The sequence below is a fragment of the Balaenoptera borealis genome (assembly GCF_965194805.1).
Source record: "Balaenoptera borealis genome assembly, chromosome: 5".
Taxonomy (NCBI): domain Eukaryota; kingdom Metazoa; phylum Chordata; class Mammalia; order Artiodactyla; family Balaenopteridae; genus Balaenoptera; species Balaenoptera borealis.
In genome coordinates this window covers 128,989,089-129,012,632 of record NC_138862.1, presented here as the reverse complement: position 1 = coordinate 129,012,632, position 23,544 = coordinate 128,989,089, and the positions used below count along the sequence as shown (strand labels likewise).

The 23,544-nt window shown below is 35.7% G+C and overlaps 1 protein-coding gene across 3 annotated transcripts in view; it reads right to left on the bottom strand.

The window, feature by feature from the left end:
- Nucleotides 1-23,544, bottom strand: part of STAG1 (STAG1 cohesin complex component) — a gene marked incomplete at its 3' end in the record, with an annotated part of 436,193 nt that overhangs the window by 275,609 nt on the left and 137,040 nt on the right. For all 3 annotated transcript variants that reach the window (XM_082393421.1, XM_082393420.1, XM_082393419.1), the window contains one exon: nucleotides 13,833-13,997. In XM_082393421.1, coding sequence (XP_082249547.1) covers nucleotides 13,833-13,997 — 165 coding nt within the window. The remainder of the gene's footprint in view (nucleotides 1-13,832; nucleotides 13,998-23,544) is intronic.

Below are 23,544 nucleotides of genomic sequence, written 5' to 3'. Positions count from 1 at the left end.
CGTCAGGATGTTCATGGCTTAAAACTACATTATCAAGCTTTAAAAAATAATAAAAAAGGGGGAAATGTGGTGGCCCCCAAGCTGTAAGCTTATTCAGCTTTCTGCTTTGCGGAGAACTGCTTGTCTCTTTCTTGGTATGCACTCCTGACGCTGCGGTATTGAGCGTAAAAAAGGAAAATGGCTTGCGGCCAGTTTCGTTCCAGGTGCCTGCTCTGGATCTAAGAGCCCCTGGTTGCTCCCCAGAAGAAGGACGTGCTGCCCTGAGGGGGAAGTCTGTATCTCCAAAGAACGGCCCATAAGGCATGCTGACGCATAGATAGTGATGCATAGATAGTGATGCATAGATAATGGCGCATAGATAATGGCGACAGAATTATGTGGAAATACAAGGTTTGCTGATTTGTTGTCTGGTATTCGTTCCGTACTAAACCTATATATACATTCATGCTCTTTGAATAAACTAGCCTTGCAACCATCAGTTGTCTTGGCCCTTCTGACCCCATACTGGTGCTTTTCAGTTCCTTACCCCTCACCGCCAGGAACTTCTAGCTTTCTGCAGCCGGTCTGCGGCAGAGTTTTAATAGAGGATATGTAGCTTTTGACTTTCTTGAAAATGTGTGTTCACATAGTCCAGAATTTCTGCAGCCAGTTAGGAAACATTCATATCCTAGCCCAATGATGCTGCAAACAACACAACATCTATATACACTTTCTAAGACTGTGCATGTCAGATTAGTCTTTGTCTTGTTTCAAGCAATTCAGAACCCTCAAAGGACTATAACTACTGAAAAGGAGTTCCTGGCACGGATCAAAACCTACATTTTTGTTCCTTCTAGTAAACAGTAAATTCACATTTCTAATATCTGGTCACAGGGCTGCAGGAGGAAAATCAAACAATTATATGAAGTCATACTGCTACAAATTTAGTCTTCAATGCCATTAACAATCCTTTTAAATGTCCCAGATCAGTTTTCTCTCTGCACTTATTTTTTTAAATCAATTCCAAATTTTTTTACCACTCTCCTCATTTCTGTTCATGCTTATCAAAAATTCTAGCATTGACTCCAGGTTAAGAAATCCTGTACTAGATCAAAAGTCCTCATCGGGAGGAAAATCCTTTTTGTCTTCCCATCTCAAAGGCTTAGGACCAAAGCCCAGGAAATGATAAGGAATTATATCAACATATATATATAGTTTTCTTCAGCAGTTTGGACACAAATCATGAAAAAAAATTTTTGAAGGGTTCTGCTTTATACATGATTAAAGTTAGTGTACAGGGTAAGAAACTGCACAAGCACACTCAATCCAAATTTACTGAGGTGGACAAAAGAAATTCTAAAAAGGTCTCATACTTCAATATGTCTTTATTCATATAATGTTTTCTGTATTTCAATTCTTACTGAAGCTATAAGTAAGGAATTTTGACCAGAAGCATTAAAATAAGTTAGGTACTCTCTGTGAAAATAAAGTTAGTAGAAAGCACCATATTCCATATATTCAAATATCTATAAACAATTTATAAATACAAATAAATATGTAAAATAAAGGCTATTTTTCCTTGAAATGACTTCATAAAGTAAACCCATTATATACATAATCTTTTATAAATATTTCACTATCATAATCACAAATACAGCAACAGTCATATCTCTATTTACTTGATATGTCCTAGACCATCTATATAAAATGTGATATACTTGTGGATGATACCTCTGGAAGGTTAGGGGATATCATGAAGAAGACTAATAATATCTGAAACACCTAAGTTAAAGCCACAAGCTTGACATCAGCAACAACACAAAAAATAACAACAGCAATGTGTTTACTGAAGCTAAATACATGAAAAACAATAGGTATCTTTGGACGTAACTGAATAGAGGCTGTGAAAATTCCTAGAGTCCCTAACTTCAACTTAGGACTTTAGTTCTAAATAACTTATAAGGAGTTAATGCTCTTATCTTAGCAGTAATCAGCAGCTTTTATAATCTCTGTATTGAAGAAATTAAACATAATCAAAATATTTACTGTATACCTTCCCTCTAATTATCTAAAAGTAACCAGAGTATGACAATTATGTGTTCTCCCTTTCACAGTGTATACCAAACTGGGTAACAACTACCCAGCCATTGACTCCATTACCTGGCTCACTGTAGTACTGGTAAGTTTCCATCAATGGAATGTAAACAGGGGGACCAAAAGCATCTAAGAAGTAGGTAGTGCTCCATTCTCTCTCCCCTTCCAGCCACTGAATGCAAACAACATTGAGGCTCTAAGGGAAAGAGGAGCCAGAAAATGGAAGGAGCATGGATCCTTAAGTCACCATATGAAGGAAAGACACCTACCACTAATTCTTATATTACATATATACGAATGGTTACATATATGAGAAATTAATGTCTATCATGATATGCCACCAATATCTGAGGTTTATTTTTTACAGTATGTATATTACTCTAACTATGTACATGCTAGAATTGTTGGGGACAGGTTAAAACATCCACAAATTTCAGAGAGTCATTCTAACTAAACAAAAAATCAAAAACTCACTCTTAAGTAAATATTAAGCTATCATTTGAGGATTTTCAAATACCTATGAAATGAAGAAAGCAATTTATATCTTCTGCCCTAAAACATTCTGTATATTTTACATATTACTTTTCATTCTAGGAAAATGGGGGCTATCAGGACTAAAGCACTTTAAAAAATTAGCTTACAGTTAATCACACATGTTATTAGGTTGTTATTAGGTTAAAGCAAGAGTTAAAGATAGACTCAGGGAAGAATCAGAAACTTAACATTTTAATGTTAACGTCTTTTCTCACAAAAATACTGACATTGCTCAACAAATAGCAAAACAAGACTCTCTTCACTTGCTCATTTTTCTACTGGGGTTGGTAAACAGTAGATAAATGTAAATGTACATCTATCTTTGAGAAACAGTAAACAACTTAATAATTCAAATACTACGTAACTAAACGCAAAAACTGCAAGAAATACAGTTTATGTTTAGAACTTCCTTACAACTGTTCTCAAAAACCTCAGAACTTTAAGGCACTAAACTGATTATGAAATAGTCTGGACCAGTTCCACATGTCAGTTTAATAGATGCAAAAGATGATGAGATGTGACCATGAAGCTTAAACAATGAAGGAGTTCAAAGGTAATCCAGCTGAATCTCTAAAAGGGATCAACAATGATTATTTTATAAAAATATAATCATTTGTGGGGAAAACCTTGGGCTATAAAATCTGAACATTTCTGAAGTTCAAATTAAGATACTGTGATTCTCGGGGATGGGGAAGGATAAGCTGGGACGAAGTGAGAGAGTGGCATTGACATACACTACCAAATGTAAAATAGCTAGCTAGTGGGAAGCAGCCTCATAGCACAGGGAGATCAGCTCCGTGCTTTGCGACCACCTAGAGGGGTGGGGTAGGGAGGGTGGGAGCGAGATGCAAGAGGGAGGAGATATGGGGATATATGTATATGTATAGCTGATTCACTTTGTTATACAGCAGAAACTAACACAACATTGTAAAGCAATTATACCCCAATAAAGACGTTTAAAAAAAAAAAAAGATACTGTGATTCTAAGATACAGGGCCCTGGTGTGATAATACCTTGACTAATGTAACTATTTCATTTATCCAATTAGTATTTGTAAAGTTCTATTTATTTCACCTTCGTCCTATGTATAACCTCCCACAGGATCCAAAAAAAAAAAAAAAAAGTTAAGGTTTTTTTTTTTAATTGGCATAATTCTGACAAATTCAAACTCTCTCTTGCTTTATGTCTCCCTCATATTTTACTAAATTTCACTGTTTGTAATATTAAGAAAGTCACAAAAATTACCAATGACAAAGTATATACAAACATTTTTACATAATAAAACATTACTAATATCAACTATAATAGAAGTGAGCTGAAGAACAAACCCCAAAAGTATCTGGACAGTCTCTTCTCAAACAAATAAAAATGTGTTTAGGCAACTAAAATAAGATTAGTTTTTAAGTGAGAAGCATATGTGTTCATGGTGTAACAGACAGCGATACGGCCATTATGCAAGCCCAAATAAAGCCAAATTTTCTTCTCATCGATAAGCAGTAGATAAACTAGTAGATAGTTCAGGATGAAGATGCTACTCTTTCCTTTATAATGAGATAGAACTATTCCTCACCTAAAGTCATTTAAGCCTTCAAAAGGTATTCCCCCACTTTTAAATGATCCCAGGATGTCATTTTAACCTTTTATTTTAAACATAATCAAAGATGACATTCTTGTGTCTGCATTTACAGAATGAGATTTCTTGTCCATGGACCAAGAGGAAGAAGGAATAATAATAGAAACAGCTCTTCAAGAGAGGTTGGGAGATAAAGTCAGAAAGAAAGGTAGCCCTAGGACAAGAATTGTTAGGATGGAGGGAGGAGGGAGAGCAGAAGGGGATGGTGGTGGAGAAAGTATCTGTCTTGAGTCAAGAATTAAGTTTCACGCTGAAGTGGTCCTGGACACTGTCCTCTGACCCTCCCCACTACAGACCTATGCTGGGTTGTATATTCAATTCCCCCAGTCCTTCATTCCTGCCTTCTTGTACTTCCCCATCAGGTGGAAACCTGATGGTGATCACCAGGATTGCAATGCCAACAACAATGGCCACCAGGACCTCCACAATGACAACACTGGAGCTAGCTGTCAAAGCTTCATGGGGGTTGGGGTGGATTTCTTATCCATGTAGAGATTACCAGCAGGAGACTTCCACAGAAGAGCATACTGAGACTGCTACAGCCACAGAAGAGTAATTCAACCCTACCCTCCTCTCAATATAGGTAGAGCTAGCAATGTCCATCTCATCCAGTGTCCATCTCATCCAGGGTCTTCTAAGAGGTGTTCTGTTACTGCTTAATATAGATGGTGGGCTGCCTGTAGTGCTGGCATGTACCTGGAATGGAGCCAGCAGCAGTCACAAAAGAGGCACTGCAGCTCAGCTTCCCAATCTGAGTTTAAAAGGCACGGGCATCCTGGCAGCGATGCTTTTGCAACAAGAGTGTTGTGCTGAAGACTCAGGTCTTCTTTTTCCAAATCATGGATGCCATGATGGATGCCCATGAGGTTCACCCACCAGCACTATGACATCTATGCTGCACTGGTGGGCCTTCAAACACCATTTCTATCCCATTTGGGGCTCTGTAAGCAGTCAACATCCACAAAGGTATGCTTGCTAGGCTTCACCAGGCTTTGACCACTTTTGTGGCCATTCGTGCATGGCTTTATCTGCAGGAACTAAGAAGTCTAAAATGAAGCAGTTCGCCTCAAGAGCCCAGTGCCTGGCACCAGCAGCACTCCCACCCTTAAAACATCAACTTATTCATGGGACATGTGATGTGCAATGTGGCTGGCTGTTATCATTAGTAGGAACATTAGGCCCAGACTTCCCACAAGGGTCAAGACAGAGGAATGAGAAATAGGATAGAAAGATATTCATAGGGCTTAAAACAGAACCCAATGTCTGCTGCCTGGGGTAGAGACTGCAATTGTGCTGCCCTGGCAGCTTCTTCCTTTTTGTTATGTAAAATTCGTTTCTGATAAACATCAAAATGTACAGTTGCTAAAGTTATGATTATGTATACCTTAATGATTATTAAAGTATTAAAGTATTAACAATTTCAATCCTTTGACAGTCTACCTGCTGCCATGGAAAAGATCATCTATCTAAGATCTTTTACGTATGAGAGAAATAAACTGTCTTGTTTAAACTACTGTTATTTTCAGTTTTCCACATTTACCTTCAGCTAAACTTAATCTAAATGTTTTTATGTTAAATTTAAATTTTTTATTATGATGTTGTTAAAAATCTGAATAAATGTTTTAATATTTTTTTCATGATTTTAAGTCCCGTACCCAATATCCTGCACTGTAGTGGTTGCAGCTATAAGCACATATTTCTTGTATTACACTCATATATTGATTCTATTCATGTACTTATCTTTGCTTAGTTCTATAAGGTTTTACTCCTCTTCACTGTAGTATTTCCTTCCTTCAATATTTCTTGACCATCTTTGTTACAAAGTTTCATTTCAGTCAATAGTACATTTGTTCTCCCCTCTAACGTTTCAGTACCATTTCTTCTATAATTAAACTTCTTAAGACATTCTTCAGCCATTTTAATACTTCTTGAAACTTTTAAGCTTTTCAATGAACATTCAGAAATTCAAAACGTATTATAGACACATTTATCCATTCTATTAATAGCTCAGAAAAGCATTCAATTCTCATACAGTCACTAAATAAACTGTCAATTCAAACACAAGTTAACAGGTGAGATTTTAATAAACTCATCGGTGCTTTTTCACTTTCCTTGGTGTCGACATAGAGTAATTAAAATTCACCTACACAAATCTTAGGGGAGAACTCCTCTGCATTTGATAACTTGAGATTTGGCATCTAACCCATTTGTAAGTTGGGAACTAGAAGAAATGAATGTCCTATAAAAGTTCATACTTTTCTTTAACATCAGAACGAAGTTTCCTCCCTAAAAGAGAGAGAATGACTAATCACAGACTATCCCGCTAAGATACCTATGTCTTTCCCAATCATAACTTCAATGGACAAAATCAGTTTTACCCACATAGTCACCTGTCAAAAGCAAATAGACCAAACTGTGCTATTAAGTATACTTCATTTATAGGCTGAATCCAATTCCTCATTCACATAAGTTATTATTATCAGTACATTAAGACCAAATGGAGTTTTCTTAGCATTAATCAACAGTTTGTAATAGTATATTAACAGATCATTTGATTAGTATGGAGAATTTCCTTTCCCTTCTATGATTAGAAAGTCTATGAAGGGAAGGGTCAGGCAAGTTTAGTTCATATTGTATCTCTTGTACCTAACCCAATGCCTGAAACAAGAGCTCTCAATGAATTTTTGTTGAATGAAGGAACTGTAGTCCAACATTTTTAGCTGAAGTCTGGAGGTACAAAATGCAAATGCCAATGGATTATAGAAATTCACTTAAATGCTAACTCATAACTACTAAAGCAACAAACATCAGATTAATAGCTTGAATGTTCCAAAATTCAACATATAGTCAGTGTCATGCACCTAAAAGTCAAAATGTCCAAACCAAACTATTCCCATACCCATCTACTAACACCTATACTCTTAAAAATTTCCTTTCAGTGAATATCCCCAAGTCAAACAACTAGGAATTACCTTAGATTCTGTCCTCTTTCTCATCCTTCAGAAGCATCCTACAGCCTTAATATTTATAGAATCGGTCACTTCCTCTTCCTTTTCACCCTCACTGACACTATAAATGCAAACTCTCATTACTTCCCAATTGGATCACTGGAGGGGGAGGGGAAAAAAAAAAGCGCCTCCTAATTGGTCTTTCTTCCAGCCCTACACACCCCAAATCATCACCTGTAGTGCTTCCAGAAAGGTATTTCTAAAATGCTAAATATGATGTTATTTTCTTTCTAAAATGCCATCAATTTCACAAAAAGTCAAAACGTTCAATGTTCAGAATCTAGCTTCTCTCAGCTCTATTTTTACTGGCCATCTATGCCCTCTTTGTAGGGGTAGAGATTTCAGTTTTGCATGCCCTGTTTCTGCTATAAGAAGTGCCCTCTGCTACTGCCTAGCTAACTCCTACTCATCTTTCAAGTCTCAGGTCAAGTTTTAGCTATACAGGCAAACCTTCCACAACCCTGTCCTCTAGACGTGCCCAAGTGAATTTTCAGAGTTTTCAACCCACTCAGTATATCTGTTGTATTAAAGTATTCTGTAACACCTGTTTCCCATGAGGGCAAAACTGTGGTTGTTTTTCTGTACATTCAGAAACTATCTAGCACAGCATCTGATTACAGGAGGTGTGTAACAAGTATCTATTAAGCTAGTAAAACTGAGTCTTCACAATTCTGATAAGGAGAAAAGACTTAAAAGAGAAAATGGTCATAAATAGTTGTAGGAATCAAAGGTTTCTGGAATGCTGGATAAATAAAAGAAGCCAGGTTCTTTAACACAAATCTTATCAAAGCCTTCACATTTCATACCTCTCCAAAGGGGAAGGGATACAGTCATTTTCCAAATATATGGACATTATAAGCCCTCCTTTTGGGGGGCATTTCAGAAATGCTATCCATTTTTATTTCAAATAATAAAATAAACAAGATAGACAAGAAGGTATCCAGCTTCAACAACATTTAATACTTTACAGCCATATTTGTTTCTTTCTGCTTCTTTTTTCAGTAACTGCTGTAAGTACCCCACATACACCCATCTGATCCCATTCTCCTTCTCCTATCTCCTCAGTAAGTAACCAATAACATAAACTTGATGTTAAATAAACTTAGGTATGTGTTTATATAAGCAGTACAATATATTATGTATCATTCTGTAGCTTGCTTTGTCCCTTAAAATACATTTCTGAAATTTATCTATAATGGTACCTAGAGCTCTAGCTCACTCATTTGAAGTGTTTGAATATACCACATTTTATTTATCAATTGTCCTGTTCATAGACTTTTTTTACTTCCTTTTTTTTCTTTTTGCTTTTACAAAGTAGCAATAAAAATTCCTGTATTTGCCTCATTTATAAAAATACACAAAAATTTCTCTAAAGGTTACATCTAGGAATTGAATTCCCTTTCTTCAAAGTACCTCAGTTAAAAAAAGAAAGACATAAAAAAGAGAAAAAGGTGTTGCCCACAGTGTAGGCACTCATTAAATATTTGCTAAATGAATGAAAAATGAATAGGTCGTTCAACTTTTCTTAATACTGTCAAATTTTTCTCCAAAGGGGTTACACAGATTTGTACTCCCACTAGTTGTTACTCTACATCTTTACTGACTCTCACTATCTTCCAGACATTTTTATGTCACTCAATATGAAGAGTATGAAACAGAATTTTATTCTATTCCACTCAAAATTTTATTCATTTTTCCTTACTATTTTCTTACATGGGCTATTGTTTCCTCTAACATGTTCAGAATGATTTTTTTTTTTTTTTAGTGTTAATTTTCTCTCTAGGAGTTTTGCTGATCACTCATTAGCTCTAATACTCTAGTTTACGTTGAAATTCCTACATAGACAATTGTATATTCTGCAAATACGGAAAATTTTGTATTTTCCTTTTCAATTGTTATACTCTAGTTAGTGCTTATTCCTGGGAATTCATCTAAATTTCCCTTTTTAAAATGCCGTGATGTGAGGGACTTCCCTGGTGGCGTAGTGGTTAAGAATCCGCCTGCCAATGCAGGGGACGGTCTGGGAGGATCCCACATGCCGCGGAGCAACTAAGCCTGTGCACCACAACTACTGAGCCTGCGCTCTAGAGCCCGCAAGCCACAACTATGGAGCCCGAGTGCCACAACTACTGAAGCTCATGTGCCTAGAGCCCGTGCTCCACAACAAAGAGAAGCCACCACAATGAGGAGCCCGAGCACTGCAACGAAGAGTAGGCCCCGCTTGCCGCAACTAGAGAAACCCCACACGTAGCAACGAAGACCCAATGCAGCCAAAAATAAAAAATAAAAAAGTGCCGTGATGCCAGCTATAAGGTTTTTGTGTGATAACTTTACTAAGCTAAGGAATTTCCCTCTTGTTCGTTTATTCATGAAGAGTTATTGTTCATTATGAATATCAGCTATATTTTATCAGATGATTTTTCTCAACATTCTATATCAATTTCCCCCCAGGATTATCTGCTATATAACAGTAAAATATTTTCTAACATTAAGCCACTCTTGCATTCCTAAGATAAAACCTCTAAGTCTTAAAAATGCACTGAACTGAAATTGCCAATATTTTGAATTAGTTGACCTTTTCTACCATTTCTTTTTCTATTTAATTTCCATTTCTACTTTTATTATTCCTTTCTTCCTAATTATTTTAGTTTTCCTATTTTTCTTTCTCTAAGTTTGTACTACTTTTGCTAACAGTAATACATTTAAGACTGTATATTTATTCAAGTAGTGCTTTAGCTGGCCTCAATTTTTCACTAACATTACTTTCACTAACATTCACATTTCAACTCTGTTTATTTCCTCTTTACCACATGAATTATTTAAAAGTGACTTTCCAGACTTTTGAGTATAATGTAATGTAGAAGGGGAATTTATTTTGTGTATTTCAACCTTATTGCATTGTAGTCAGAGAAAAGGGTGAAGCATTCTTTAATGAAATATTTCAAGACTTTCTTTCAATCCTCAATATTTTAGTTATACTATACAGGCATACCTTAGACATATTGCAGGTCTGGTTTCAGACCACTGCAATAGAGCAAACATCGCAATACAGAGAGTCACATGAATTTTTGGTTTCTCAGTGCATATAAAAGTTATGTTTACACTATACTATAGTCTATTAAGTGTTCAATAACATTATGCCTAAAAAAACACTGTACATACCTTAATTAAAAAATAATGCTGTTGGAAAAATGGTGCTGATAGACTTGTTTGTCGAAGGGTTGCCACAAACCTTCAATTTGTAAAAAATGCAGTATCTGTGAAGCGCAGGAAAAAACAAAAAACAAAAAAACACAAGGAATGCCTGTACTATTACTAGCTGTGTAATGATTTTCACTTATCTTGTTGACTCCTGAGAACAAACTCTAGATCCGAGGAAATGTGACTGTAAATTTCCACAAAAGTACCTCTTCAAAAACTATGTCTCTTTTATTCCCTCAGAATTCTTCCCCTGCATATTTTGGAACCCTTTCAATCCACACCAAAGTCACTCAACTGCTCTTTCATATTTACTTTTTTATTTCTCTGGGCTACATTCTAAATGAATGCCTAATGAATGCCAATTCCTCAATTCTCCCTTTGATGGCATCTAATGTAGCTTTTTATCTTCAGTAAAACCAATTTACTAAGTTTATTTCCTTTTTGGTATTAGAATTTCTTCTTTCATCTCTCTAGAATCTTAAATATACTTATTTCTTTTATTATTCATCCTTCCCTAGCCAATGTTTTTGTGATTATCTCTGCTCATTCTACTCACTCCACTGCACAACTAGATCATATAGTGGGGCTTAGAAAGAACTTCCTGGTCTAAGATGATACAGGGGATTTTTACAGACCCAGTCTCCAACCAAGAAAGTAGTCATTTTAATTCAGGACCTGATTATAAGGACTATGTCTGTCCTCTCCCTTCCTTCAGCCCATGACTTCCTAAAAGTGGGGTTTTAGTATAAGTTATTATCCAAACTAGGACCCTCTTGAGTGTTAAAGGAGTCTCTACTAATAACTACATGGATGCTAAGCATAAACAAGAGTCTCAAGGGTAACCTGAGATATACAATCCCCCTAAACATAAGCCTTAGCCTATGCAGCAGTTAGTTCTCAGCGGCTTTCTTCAGTCTCCTTTACAAGTATGGAGTCTCGTGTTAGGCCCTGGCTTCATGTATTTTAAGCCTAACTCTATTCCTCTACCCTTCATGAAGCATCTTTCATCTTTTTAACACACAAGAGCCAAACTCTTGGCTACAAGTGCCTGCTTCTGCTACCTTAAGCCCAATCCTGATCACCAGGTAGTTTTTCTTTTATATAAACCATAGAAACATTTAGTTTCTAAACTCATTAATGTCTACCCTCTTTTTAATATTTTATCTTTCATTACTTTATGTTAGAAGTGAAGGGGTAATAAACACTTAAATTAGTGTGCCAGCTTCAATAAAAGACCTGCATCAGAGTTTTTTAAACATGCATTCCTTTTGCTCAGCAACCACTTTCAGGAATTTATGTTACAAAGGATTCCCACGTGCACATTTCAGAGGGATATATAAGGATATTCAAAGAAGTACTATTTTTAATAGAACTACCCTTAAATAGTTATCTTAAATATACTTATTCTTCCTTAACAATAAAGCAGCCCAAATGAAAACTGGTTAAATAAATCACGGCCCAGCCACGTTAGGGAATGATATATAATTATTAAAATTTATAAGGTTAATTCATGGGAAAAAATGCCCACAATAGAACGCTGAGTAAAAAAAAATTACAGAAGTTTGCAGATTAATTTGAATATAGCTAGGAAAGAAAAACATAAAAGAATAATAAAAAATTACAGCAAAGTAGAAAATGCTTAGAGTCAACTTCAATAGAAGAATAGTGAGAAAAAGTTGAAAAAGTGACTTAAAACCAAATTATGCAAGTAGCAGTAGGCTCTGACTACTAATCTTTACCTTTCATAAAACATGAATCCAAAAGAATTTAAGCAGAGAGTAAAGTATGGAAACAGCAACAGGGAAGAGTAATGTGAATGAAGAATACAGAAGATACTGGGCAAAAAAGAAAAAATGTACACTACTCACTAGTGTGTATCAAATACAGATGACTATATTTTGTTCATATTAAATATTGAAGATTTTGTTCCTATTAAGTAAAAGTTGGAAAAATAAAGTTTTGCATGAAAAAAGAAAAGCAGAATACTGAAATGCAATTTTTAAATTTAATTTCCTTCATCTTTCTGCTTGTGTTTCCATGTAAGGGTGGGAGGCAATAAACACATCTCAAAAATAGTATTTCTGTAGCTTGTTAACAATTTTTCTATTACAGTATAATAAAGAAACTGTCGAGCTTAAGGGCTAAAAGTCACTTAATATATTTTAAAATTATACTTATGTAATCTAAAGTTGTCCATTGCTTTGGGTAACTGGGAATTCAGTATTTCTTTTACTATTTAGCATCATCCCACCACTCCACCTCCCTCCCTTCCCATACAAATTCCAGGATTCTTGAACACATCAATCTGGTAACATACATAAAAAGCAGTGAACACTAAACTCCCTTAAGGAATTCAAAGGGAAATACAGGTTAAAAAATAGAAGGTATACTAATGAAAACTTGCCTGCTTTTAGTTCTAAAAATAAATCTGTTTCATCAATTACCTAAATTTAAAACTTAAATTGAAAATGAAGTATCAAAAATGAGCAGGTATCAAATTAAAAGATTTAATCAAAAAAACGCAAATTAAAATAATGAATTACCATCTTTGCCTATGTTGTCAAATAATTCTTAAATATAAAATATCCAATTGCTAGCTACACTTCTGGTGAAAGATAAACTAGTACAACTTTTTGGAGAGTAAAATGGTATTTATTACCACACAGTTAAGAAATATTCTTTAATGAAATAATTTTACCTCTGGTACTTTAAAATGAAAAAAAGATGTGGGGAAGTAAATACAAATGATAAGTTTTAAAATAGTGGAAAAAAATGTAAAGACACACATAATCATGGTTTATCCTTGTAATGAATTAGTAAGAAGCCAATGAAGCTATGCTCTTCTAAACTATTTAATGATATTTGTTGAGTCAATGAGGAGAGAGAAAAGAGAGTAAGAAGGTTGTAACATATCTCTCTCTCTCTCTCTCTCTCTCTCTCTCTCTCACACACACACACACACACACACACACAAATAACCATAAAATATTAACTGTGGTTATTCCTAATTCACTCTTAGGAATGTTTTTTATACCTTTTCTTCTTTCAAATATTCTTCAATACACATATGTTACTTATATTAACTCAAAATTTTTAAAAAATACATATTATTAAGGTAATAAAAATTCTTAGGCAGCTCCTGTTACATGCAAGTTACTTTATTCAGCACAATGTAATCTAAAGTTTGTAATCTTACACTCACTATTAAACAAAATGCCTTTCCTGACACTTTTTACAAAACAAGCAAAGAAAAACCTTTAAGTTAATAAACTTCTTGATTACACAATCAACAAGAGTATATAAAATGTCAATATATACACGAATAGGTTCCACGTTATTGACTGTATTTCTTTATTAATAAGATAAAAACACTTAAAATTTACCTGCATTGCACTTTTCCCCAGTTTCACCACTTCAAATAATGTGACAGGCTCCCCTTCACCATTCTGTTGAGGATGCCCATTAGCTCTTCCACGGCCTGTTCCTCTAACTCCAGCTTCAATTCTACTCTTCTCTCCTGGAGATTTTCGAGGTTTCTTATTTGTAGACTGAATAAAAAGATGAGGAAAAGTTAAATTAAATGCAAGCATACTTTGCTTTATGCAGAATGATCTCAAATTATGTCTGATCCTGTGAAAGGGAAGTTAGCACTGTTATAGATAAGAGACATAATCCCAAAGGAAGCTTTACAATGTTTTCATTGATAAAAACAAAGTACAAACAGCAAAGTACAAGTTAATTTATACATGGCATGAAAATAAAGTTAAAAGAAAAAGATTTAATATTTTGTACAATAATGCCAATGCTGAACATTTTAACCATGCCCCAACCATGCCCCCTTCTTGACGTTTTCTTCTTCCTAACTTCCTCAATATTCTATCTCCTCAGAAACCTTGTTCAATAAAACATTACTTGGAAAAAGCTGCATATTCAACTTCTCCCTCGACTTAAGTGCTCAAGTATTTCTTATCCAGTCATACAACAAATATATATTGAACATATTTGGAACCATTCTAGATACTAGAAATACAGCAAACATTTCTGCCTTGACAGAGTTTACATTCTTCAATTAACAACCCATCCCACGCCCCCAATTTTTTAAAAAAAGTCAACACTAGTTATCACCTTATCTGTGTCTCACCTTTAGAGTCAAGATAGAATTGCTTGCAGTCACTGTTATTATTCCCATAAATTTCACTCATATATAAACTCATCAGGGTTGCTGCTTCACCAAGCCCACCAGTAAAAGTAATGTTGCTAAACATAATAGACTTTTTTTTTTAAACATTTTTTGGGGGGTTTGTTTGTTTGTTTATTTATGGCTGTGTTGGGTCTTCGTTTCTGTGCGAGGGCTTTCTCTAGTTGTGGCAAGTGGGGGCCACTCTTCATCGCGGTGCACGGGCCTCTCATTATCGCGGCGTCTCTTGTTGCGGAGCACAGGCTCCAGACGCGCAGGCTCAGTAATTGTGGCTCACGGGCCTAGTTGCTCCGCGGCATGTGGGATCTTCCCAGACCAGGGCTCGAACCCGTGTCCCCTGCAGCAGATTCTCAACCGCTGCGCCACCAGGGAAGCCCAACAGACATTTTTTGAAACTCTCTCAACAGGCCATGTTATCCCCCTTGTCTTTCAGATATCTTTTCCCTCCTTATACTCCTTACCTGTCAGTGTTACCTTAGGTCTCTCCTGAGCATCTTCTCAATCTTTATAGTCTCTCTTGAGTGGTTTACTTCATTCTCATAATAGCCTGCTTCAGTTATCAATTTACTGTTCCTCATCTCCAAATGTATTCTAATTTGCCCCACTCTGTAAACATTTCTCTTTTGTCATATGCTGCACTGGTAGGCTTATAACTAGAGGGCCTTGGAGGAACACTACAAAGCATAACGTGGAGGGGCTTTTCTCCCTGCTCACAGGACCTGCTCCCTTCATTCTCTATTCCTGTATTCTTCACAGTACTCTTTCACTCCTCTTAATAGTTAACAGCCTGACAACCATTTGTGTGTGTGGATTAATATATAATGAATTTACTGCTTATTTTTAAATAAACTATTTTTAGAACAGTGTTAGATTTACAAAAAAAATGTGAAGATAGTACAAGGAATTCCCACATATATCACGTCTAATTACACCTATTATTAACACCTTACTATTTGTATGGTACATTTGTTATAATTAATGAACCAAAATTGATACATTAACAAAACTCCATACTTAATTCAGATTTTCTTAGTTTTTGTCTAATGACCTCTTCTGTTCTAGGAGAACATCCAGGGCACCTAGACATACTCACATCATGTCTCCTTAAGCTCCCCTTGGCTCCAACAGTTTTTATACTTTCCTGGGTTTTGGTGACCTTGACAATTTTGAAGAATTTTGTACAGGGATTTTGTACTGTACTGATATTTTATATAATGTTCTTCAACTGGGGTTTGTCTGATGTTTTTCTAATGAGTAGACTGGGATTATGGGTTTGGAGGGGAAGATGTGAGAGACGAAGTATCATTTTTGTCACCTCATATCAAGGGTATATACTAACAATATGATTTATCGCTCTTAATGTTGACCTGTTAATCAGTTGGCTGAGGTGGTATTTGTCAGGTTTCTCCACTGTAAAGTTACTTTTCCTCTCCTTTCCATACTTTGGAAGAAAGTCACTATGTGCATCCCACATTTAAGGGGTGGGGAGTTATGCTCCACCTCCTTGATCCACCTCCTTGAAGGTAGAGCATTTACACATACCATTTGAAATTCTTCAGTATGAGAGATCTGTCTATTCTCACCCATTCACTCAGTCATTTGTACTAATGTAGACTCATCGACATTCATTTTATATTTTTGGATTATAATTCAATACTATTTTATTTTGTTGTTCAACTTGCTTCAGCTTTGGCCATTAAGATATCTTTCAGTTGGTTCCTGTGTCCATTTGACATATTCCCATCATTCTGTGTGTTTTGTTTTTTATTTTTTTAGCACTTGGTTACTTTCTGGCAGCACATCATTCTCCAGGCTCATGCTGTATATTCTCTTTTCCAGTTTTAGAATCAGGTAATACTCCAAGGAGCCCTGGTTCCTTTTATTAGAGAATTTTACTAGAGATGAAGATCTGGGCACTAGGTTTGGCTCCTTGATACTAAGTGCCCTTGCTTCTAGACCCTTAAGCAGACAAAACAAAGAAATGTATGTTCCATATATATACACATAACTATAAATGTTTCTGTATGCAATGATCTGTTATCTATATTAAGCTAAACATAAGTTGGAACTGGTATCTCCAACTCTAATCCATTACCACACGGATGCTTCTTCCCCTTGCTCATCGACAAACTCCCACTCCAACAATGAGAAATCTGGCTCTCCTCAGTATACACGTAGGGCAATATTTTAAGCCCTACCCCATGGAAAACAACTTTATGAACTAGACTGCAGTTCTTATATACAGTGTGTACAATTTCTCTGACTTTAGTCTTACAGACTCATTTCCAAAGTTACCTAAGTCAGCAACTCTCTCCCTCCTCCCTTCACTGCAAAAGAGATTACGCTGTTACACTCTACATTCCATCCTGGTATTCCCCCTACCTTATAAATGATTTTTTAAACATCTGTATTAATAAAATTCACTCTTTTTCTGAAAAGTTTGGTGGGCTTTGACAAACGCATACTGTCATGTATGCACAACTGTGGTATCACAGAGAAAAGTTTCACTACCTTAAAAAATGCCTGTGCTTCACATCCATTCAACCCTCTCACTTGGCCTTGTCAAACACCAAATTTTTTTTTAATCACCACTACAGTTTTGTCTTTTACAGAGAGTCATATAATTGGAATCGCACAGCATATAGCGTTTTCATACTGGTCTCTTTCATTTTAACAAAATGCATTTAAGATGGATCCACGTCTTTTAGTGGTTGAATAGCTCATTTCTGTTCATCTCTAAACAATATTCCACTGTATGGATGTACCATGTTTTGTCATCCATTTACCTAACGATGGACATCTTGGCCACCATTTTTGGCAGTTAGGAATAAAGCTGCATAGGCATTCACATGCAGGGTTTTGTGTGGACAACACTTCTAAATCAGTTGTGTAAACACCTAGGATTACTGGATCATATGGTAAAACTATGTTTAGCTTTGTACAAACCTGCCAAACTGTCTTCCAAAGTGGCAATACCATTTTGCATTCTGACCAGCAATGAATGACAGCTTCTGCTGCTTTGCATTCTTGCCAGGAAATTGGTACTGTCAGGTTTTTAGATTTCAGCCACTCTAACAGGCATATAGTGATATCTCCTTGTTGTATTAATTTGCAATTCCTGAGCGATAAATGATTAAAGACTTTTCAATAAATAGTAATTCTTCACAGTAAATTTTTCTGTTTGAATTACTGGTGAGAATTTGTCTCCTGATTAAAATCTCCATACTTGCATTACCCAATATCATGGTCTCTAGCCTCACAAAGCTAACTGAGCACTTGAAATATGGCTACTCAAAACTTAGATGAGCAATGTTTTGACTATCCACAAGGTTGTGAAGATTTAGTATGAAAAACAGCATATAAAATATCTCATTCATATATTGATTACATGATGAAATTATAATATTTTAGGTATACTAGCTTAAATAAATTATATTATTAAAGTTAATTTCACCCACTTCTTATAACTTACTAGAAAATATTAAATTACAGATGTAGCTCAAATCACATTTGTTAGACAATGCCATTCTAATACTATAACCACAGTAATCCTTATATTACAAATTTACTCCAACACTTATTTTCTTCTTTATTTGATCTCTAATCTCCAATGATTCTCATGACCATCAAGTTAAAGTCTGAAGTCCTCAGCACAGCAAGTAATGCTATCAATTATTACCTGTTCAGTCCTCTACCACACCAGATCCCTATTTATAGGCTACTATCTTGCCATACTGACCAATTTAAAATTGCTTGAAAATATAATTATTGCATGCATTCATCCTTTTTAGCTGATAGATCCTGGCTCCTCCTAACAAGTCTTGTTTCTGTGCTCACTCTTTGGAAAAATAGGTGTCTTCCCTATGGCAGGTATGTGCATGACCACTTGTGTGTGCATATGAAGAGGAAAGGGGGGAATGTTATTTTTCTTTATTGAGTAATGCATTCCCATGGCTAAAAATTCAAAAGGTGATTAATGTTACACAATGAAAACTTGCCCACTCTTACCCTCAAGCCTTAGGAAAGAAGATTGGTTCTTTCAGCCAAAATTATTCATTCCTATATGTCATTCCAGAGACATTTAAACATATTTTAAAAATACACATGAAAGAAATTAAAGAAGACATAGATAAAGAGAAACCCATCCCATGTTCATGGGTTGGAAGACTTAATATCATTAAGATGTTAATACTACCTAAAGTGATCTTCTACAGATTCAATGCAGTCTCTATCAAAATGCCTATGACCATTTCTGCAGAAACAGAAAAATCCATTCTGTAATTCATAGGGAATCTCAAAGGACTCCAAATACCCAAAATAATCTTGAAAAAAGAACAATGTTGGAGGACTCACACTTCCTGATTCCAAATCTTACTACAAAGCTAGAGTAATCAAAACAGTGTGGTGCTGGCATAAAGATACACAGACCAATGGAACAGAATACAGAGCCCAGAAATAAACCCTCACATATATGATTAAATAATTTTTGACAAGGGTACCAAGACCATTCAATGGGGAAAGAGTAAAAATGCAACCCACAGAATGAGAGAAAATATTTGTAAATCATACATCTGATAAGATATTAATATCCAGAATATACAGAGAACTAAAACACAACAACAAAACAACCCAATTCAAAAATGGGCAAAGAGGACTTCCCTGGTGGTGCAGTGGTTAAGAATCTGCCTGCCAACACAGGGGACACAGGTTCGATCCCTGGCCCAGGAAGATCCCCCATGCCGCGGGGCAACTAAGCCTGTGCGCCACAACTACTGAGACCATGCGCCACAACTACTGAATCTCATGCACCCTAAAGCTCACGCGCTGCAACTACTGAAGCCCGTGTGCCTAGAGCCCATGCTCTGCAACAAGAGAAACCACCGCAGTGAGAAGCCCACACACCACAAGAGAGAGTAGCCTCCACTCACCGCAACTAGAGAAAGCCCGCACACAGCAACGAAGACCAATGCAGTCAAAAATAAATAAACTTTTTTTAAAAAATGGGCAAAGGACTTGAATAGACATTTCTCCAAAGAAGATATGCAAATGGCCAATAAGCATGTGAAAAGATGCTAAACATCACTAATAATTAGGAGAAATGCAAATCAAAACTACAAGATGCCATCTCACACCTATTAGGATGACTACTATCAAAAAGAAAGAGGAAAGTCTAGGCAAGGTTGTGGAGAAACTGGAACTCTTATGCACTGTTGATAGGAATGTAAAATGGTACAGCTGTTGTATAAAACAGTATGGCAGTTCCTCAAAAATTAAAAATGGAATTAATCATATGACCACCAATAACACATCTAGATATGTACCCAAAAGAATTGAAAGCAGGATCTCAAAGATATTTGTACACCCTTATTCACAGCAACACTGTTAACAATAGCTAAAACTTGGTAGCAACCCAAGTGTCCATCGGTGGATGAATGGATAAGTAAATGTGGAATATAGATACAATGGAATATCATTTAGCCTTAAAAAGGAAGGAAATTCTGACAAATGCCGCAATGTGAATGGATCTCGAGAACATTATGCTACGTGAAATAAGCTAGTCACAAAAAAGACAAATACTGTATGATTCCACTTACATGAAGTACTTAGTCAAAATCACAAGAGACAGAAACTAGAACGGTGATTGCCAGGGGCTGTGGGGAGTGGAGAATGAGTAGTTACTGTTTAATGCGTGTACAGTTTCAGTTTTAAAAGATGAAGAAAGTTATGGAGATGCGTGGTGGTGATGACTGCATATGAATATATTTAACGCCATTGAACTGTACACTTAAAAACGTAACTTGGTAAATCACAAGTGTATTTCACCTAATAAAAAAAATTTTTTGAAAAAAAATGCATATATATTTCCATGTATCTAGTATATTTTATGTTATGTATGCACAGTTCTGCACCATTCTATTTTCACTATCAACATATTTTATACTTAATCTATAGCAAAGACCTAGAGAATGTCTTGACTCTTCCGAAAGCTGCAGTGTTCCATTACATAGATATACATTAACTTATTTAGCCAATAACCTATTGATGAACATTCATTTTGTTTTGGATCATTTACTATTACAAATAATGCTGCAACAAATAAGCTTGTGCACATGTAGGAATGTTTGCATGTGTCATAGACACATACATCATTACACATATTTAGTACATATATAGCAGGAACTAAACTCCATGAGTAAAGAGAAAATAAACCATAATTTTTAAACCTGGGAGCCTATTAGCACTGGTTATAAAGGGTGAATAAGAAGATAAAAAAATCCACTTGATCTTATCTAGGGTCTATCTGTATTTTATCCCATTATCCAAGAATGATTTTTCCTATTACAGACCCATACAGTAATATACAGTAAAGATGCTGAAAGATAAACCAAAAAGCTGATGTTCAGAAAAACTGTGCCCAATAAAAAGAGTAAGGAAGAGGAAAGATCACAGCATAACAGGATACATGCAATCTTTAGCTTATACCCAAGGGGCACAATTTTGCAGTCCTGAGAATAATTCTTCTCTCAGAACACAGGTATACTTATTCCATTCAATAAAATAACACATTTGTATAGAGATTGGGGGCAGTGCTCTAAGGGGGATTTGAAAACTAAGAACTGTGACAGTTATTTCAAAGGGTAAAAATATATACATTACCCTTTAGTTGTGACTTTCCAGGCTCCCTTCGCTACACTTTTTGTGCTACAAAGGTCAGGACACGTGTTGATGTAGTCTCCTTCCTGGACAAAGGAACCATGGTGCTCTCAAATGAAAGAAGTGGGTGATGTTCTGTGTCAAACTTGCTTGTTGGTCCAGTTTTGAGTTTGTGCCATCTTAAGAACTGAGTCTTAGTGACCGGTGTGAAGTAATAACTCATTTGTGGTTTTGATTTGCATTTCTCTAACAATTAGCGATGTTGAGCATCTTTTCATGTGCCTGTTGGCCATCTGTATGTCTTCTTTGGAAAAATATCTATTCAAGTCTTCTGTCCATTTTTTTGATTGAGCTGTTTGTTTTTACAATGTTGAGTTGTATGAGCTGTTTGTATATTTTGGGTATTAACCCCTTGTTGGTCACATCATTTGCAAATATTTTCTCCTGTTCCTAGGTTGTCTTTTCATTTTGTTGATGGTTTCCTTCGCTGTGCAAAAGCTTTAAAGTTTGATTAGGCCCCATTTGTTTATCTTTCCTTTTATTTCTTTTGCCTTGGGAGAGTGATCTAAGAAAACACTGTAACAATTTATGTCAGAGAATGTCTTGTCTATGTTCTCTTCTAGGAGATTTATGGTGTCACGTCTTATATTTAGGTCTTTAAAACAGTTTTTAGTTTATTCTTGCACACAGTGTAAGAGAATGTTCTAATTTCATTGATTTACATAGCTGTCCAGCTTTCCCAACACCATTTGTTGAAGAGGTGGAGTTTATCTTTTTTCCGTTGTACATTCTTGCCTCCTTTGTCATAGATTCCTTGACCATAAGCATGTGGATTTATTTTTGGGCTCTCTATTCTGTTCCATTGATCTATAATGCCTGTTTTTGTGCCAATACCCACTGTTTTGGTTACTGTAGCTTTGTAGTATAGTCTGAAGTCTGGAAGGGTTATGCCTCCAGCTTTGTTCTTTTTCCTCAGGACTGCTTCGGCGATTCTGGGCCTTTTGTGGTTCCATATACATTTCAGGACTATTTGTTCTAGTTCTATGAAAATGTTATGGGCATTTTGATATGGATTACATTAAATCTGTAGATTGCTTTGGGTAGTATGGACATTTTAACAGTATTAATTCTTCCAATCTAAAAGCATGGATATCTTTCAATTTATTTGAATCATCTTCAATTTCCTTCATCAATGTCTTATCGTTTTCAGCATATAGGTCTTTCAACTCCTTGGTTAAGTTTATTCCTAGGTATTTTTTGATGCAATTTTAAATGGGATTGTTTTTTTACTTTCTCTTTCTGACATTTCATTCTTAGTGTAAAGAAATGCAACACAACACCTCACACCGGTCAGAATGGCTATCATCAAAAAGTCTAGAAATAATAAATGCTGGAGAGGGTCCAGAGAAAAGAGAACGCTCCTACACTGTTGAAGGGAATGTAAATCGGTACAGCCACCATGGAAAACTGTATGGAGGTTCCTTAAGAAAACTAAAAATACAGCTACCATATGATACAGCAATCCCACTCCTGGCTATATATCAGGAAAAAATGAAAACTCCAATTTGAAAAGATACGTGCACCCCAATGTTCACAGCAGCACTATTTACAATAGCCAAGACATGGAAACAACTCAAGTATCCATCAAGAGTCAGACTGGCTTAAGAAGATGTAGTATACATATACAATGGAATATTACTCAGCCATCCAAAGAATGCAATATTGTCATTTGCAGCAACATGGATGGACCCAGAGAATATTAAATTTAGTGAAATAAGTCAGACAAATATTATATGATATCACTTCTATGTGGAATCTAAAAAATAATACAAATGCATCAATATACAAAACAGAAACAGACTCACAGACATAGAAAACAAACATGGTTACCAAAGGGGAAAGGGAGGGGGGAAGGGATAAATTAGGAGTATGGAATTAACAGATACAAACTACTAAAACAGATAAACAACAAGGATTTACTGCACAGCACAAGGAACTATATTTAATATCTTATAATAACCTATAATGGAAAATAATCTGAAATACAGAATCTGAATCACTTTGCTGTACACCTCAAACTAACACAATAGTGTAGATCAACTATGCTTCAATTTAAATAAATTAATAGCAAAAAAGCAAAAAAAAAAAAGAAAAACTGAGCCTTTGCCTTAATTGGTAGGTTACTAATGCCTTAGTAACCTAGCCAGTAACCCAGTTCCTCTGGAGCTAGAGTTCTGTCCATT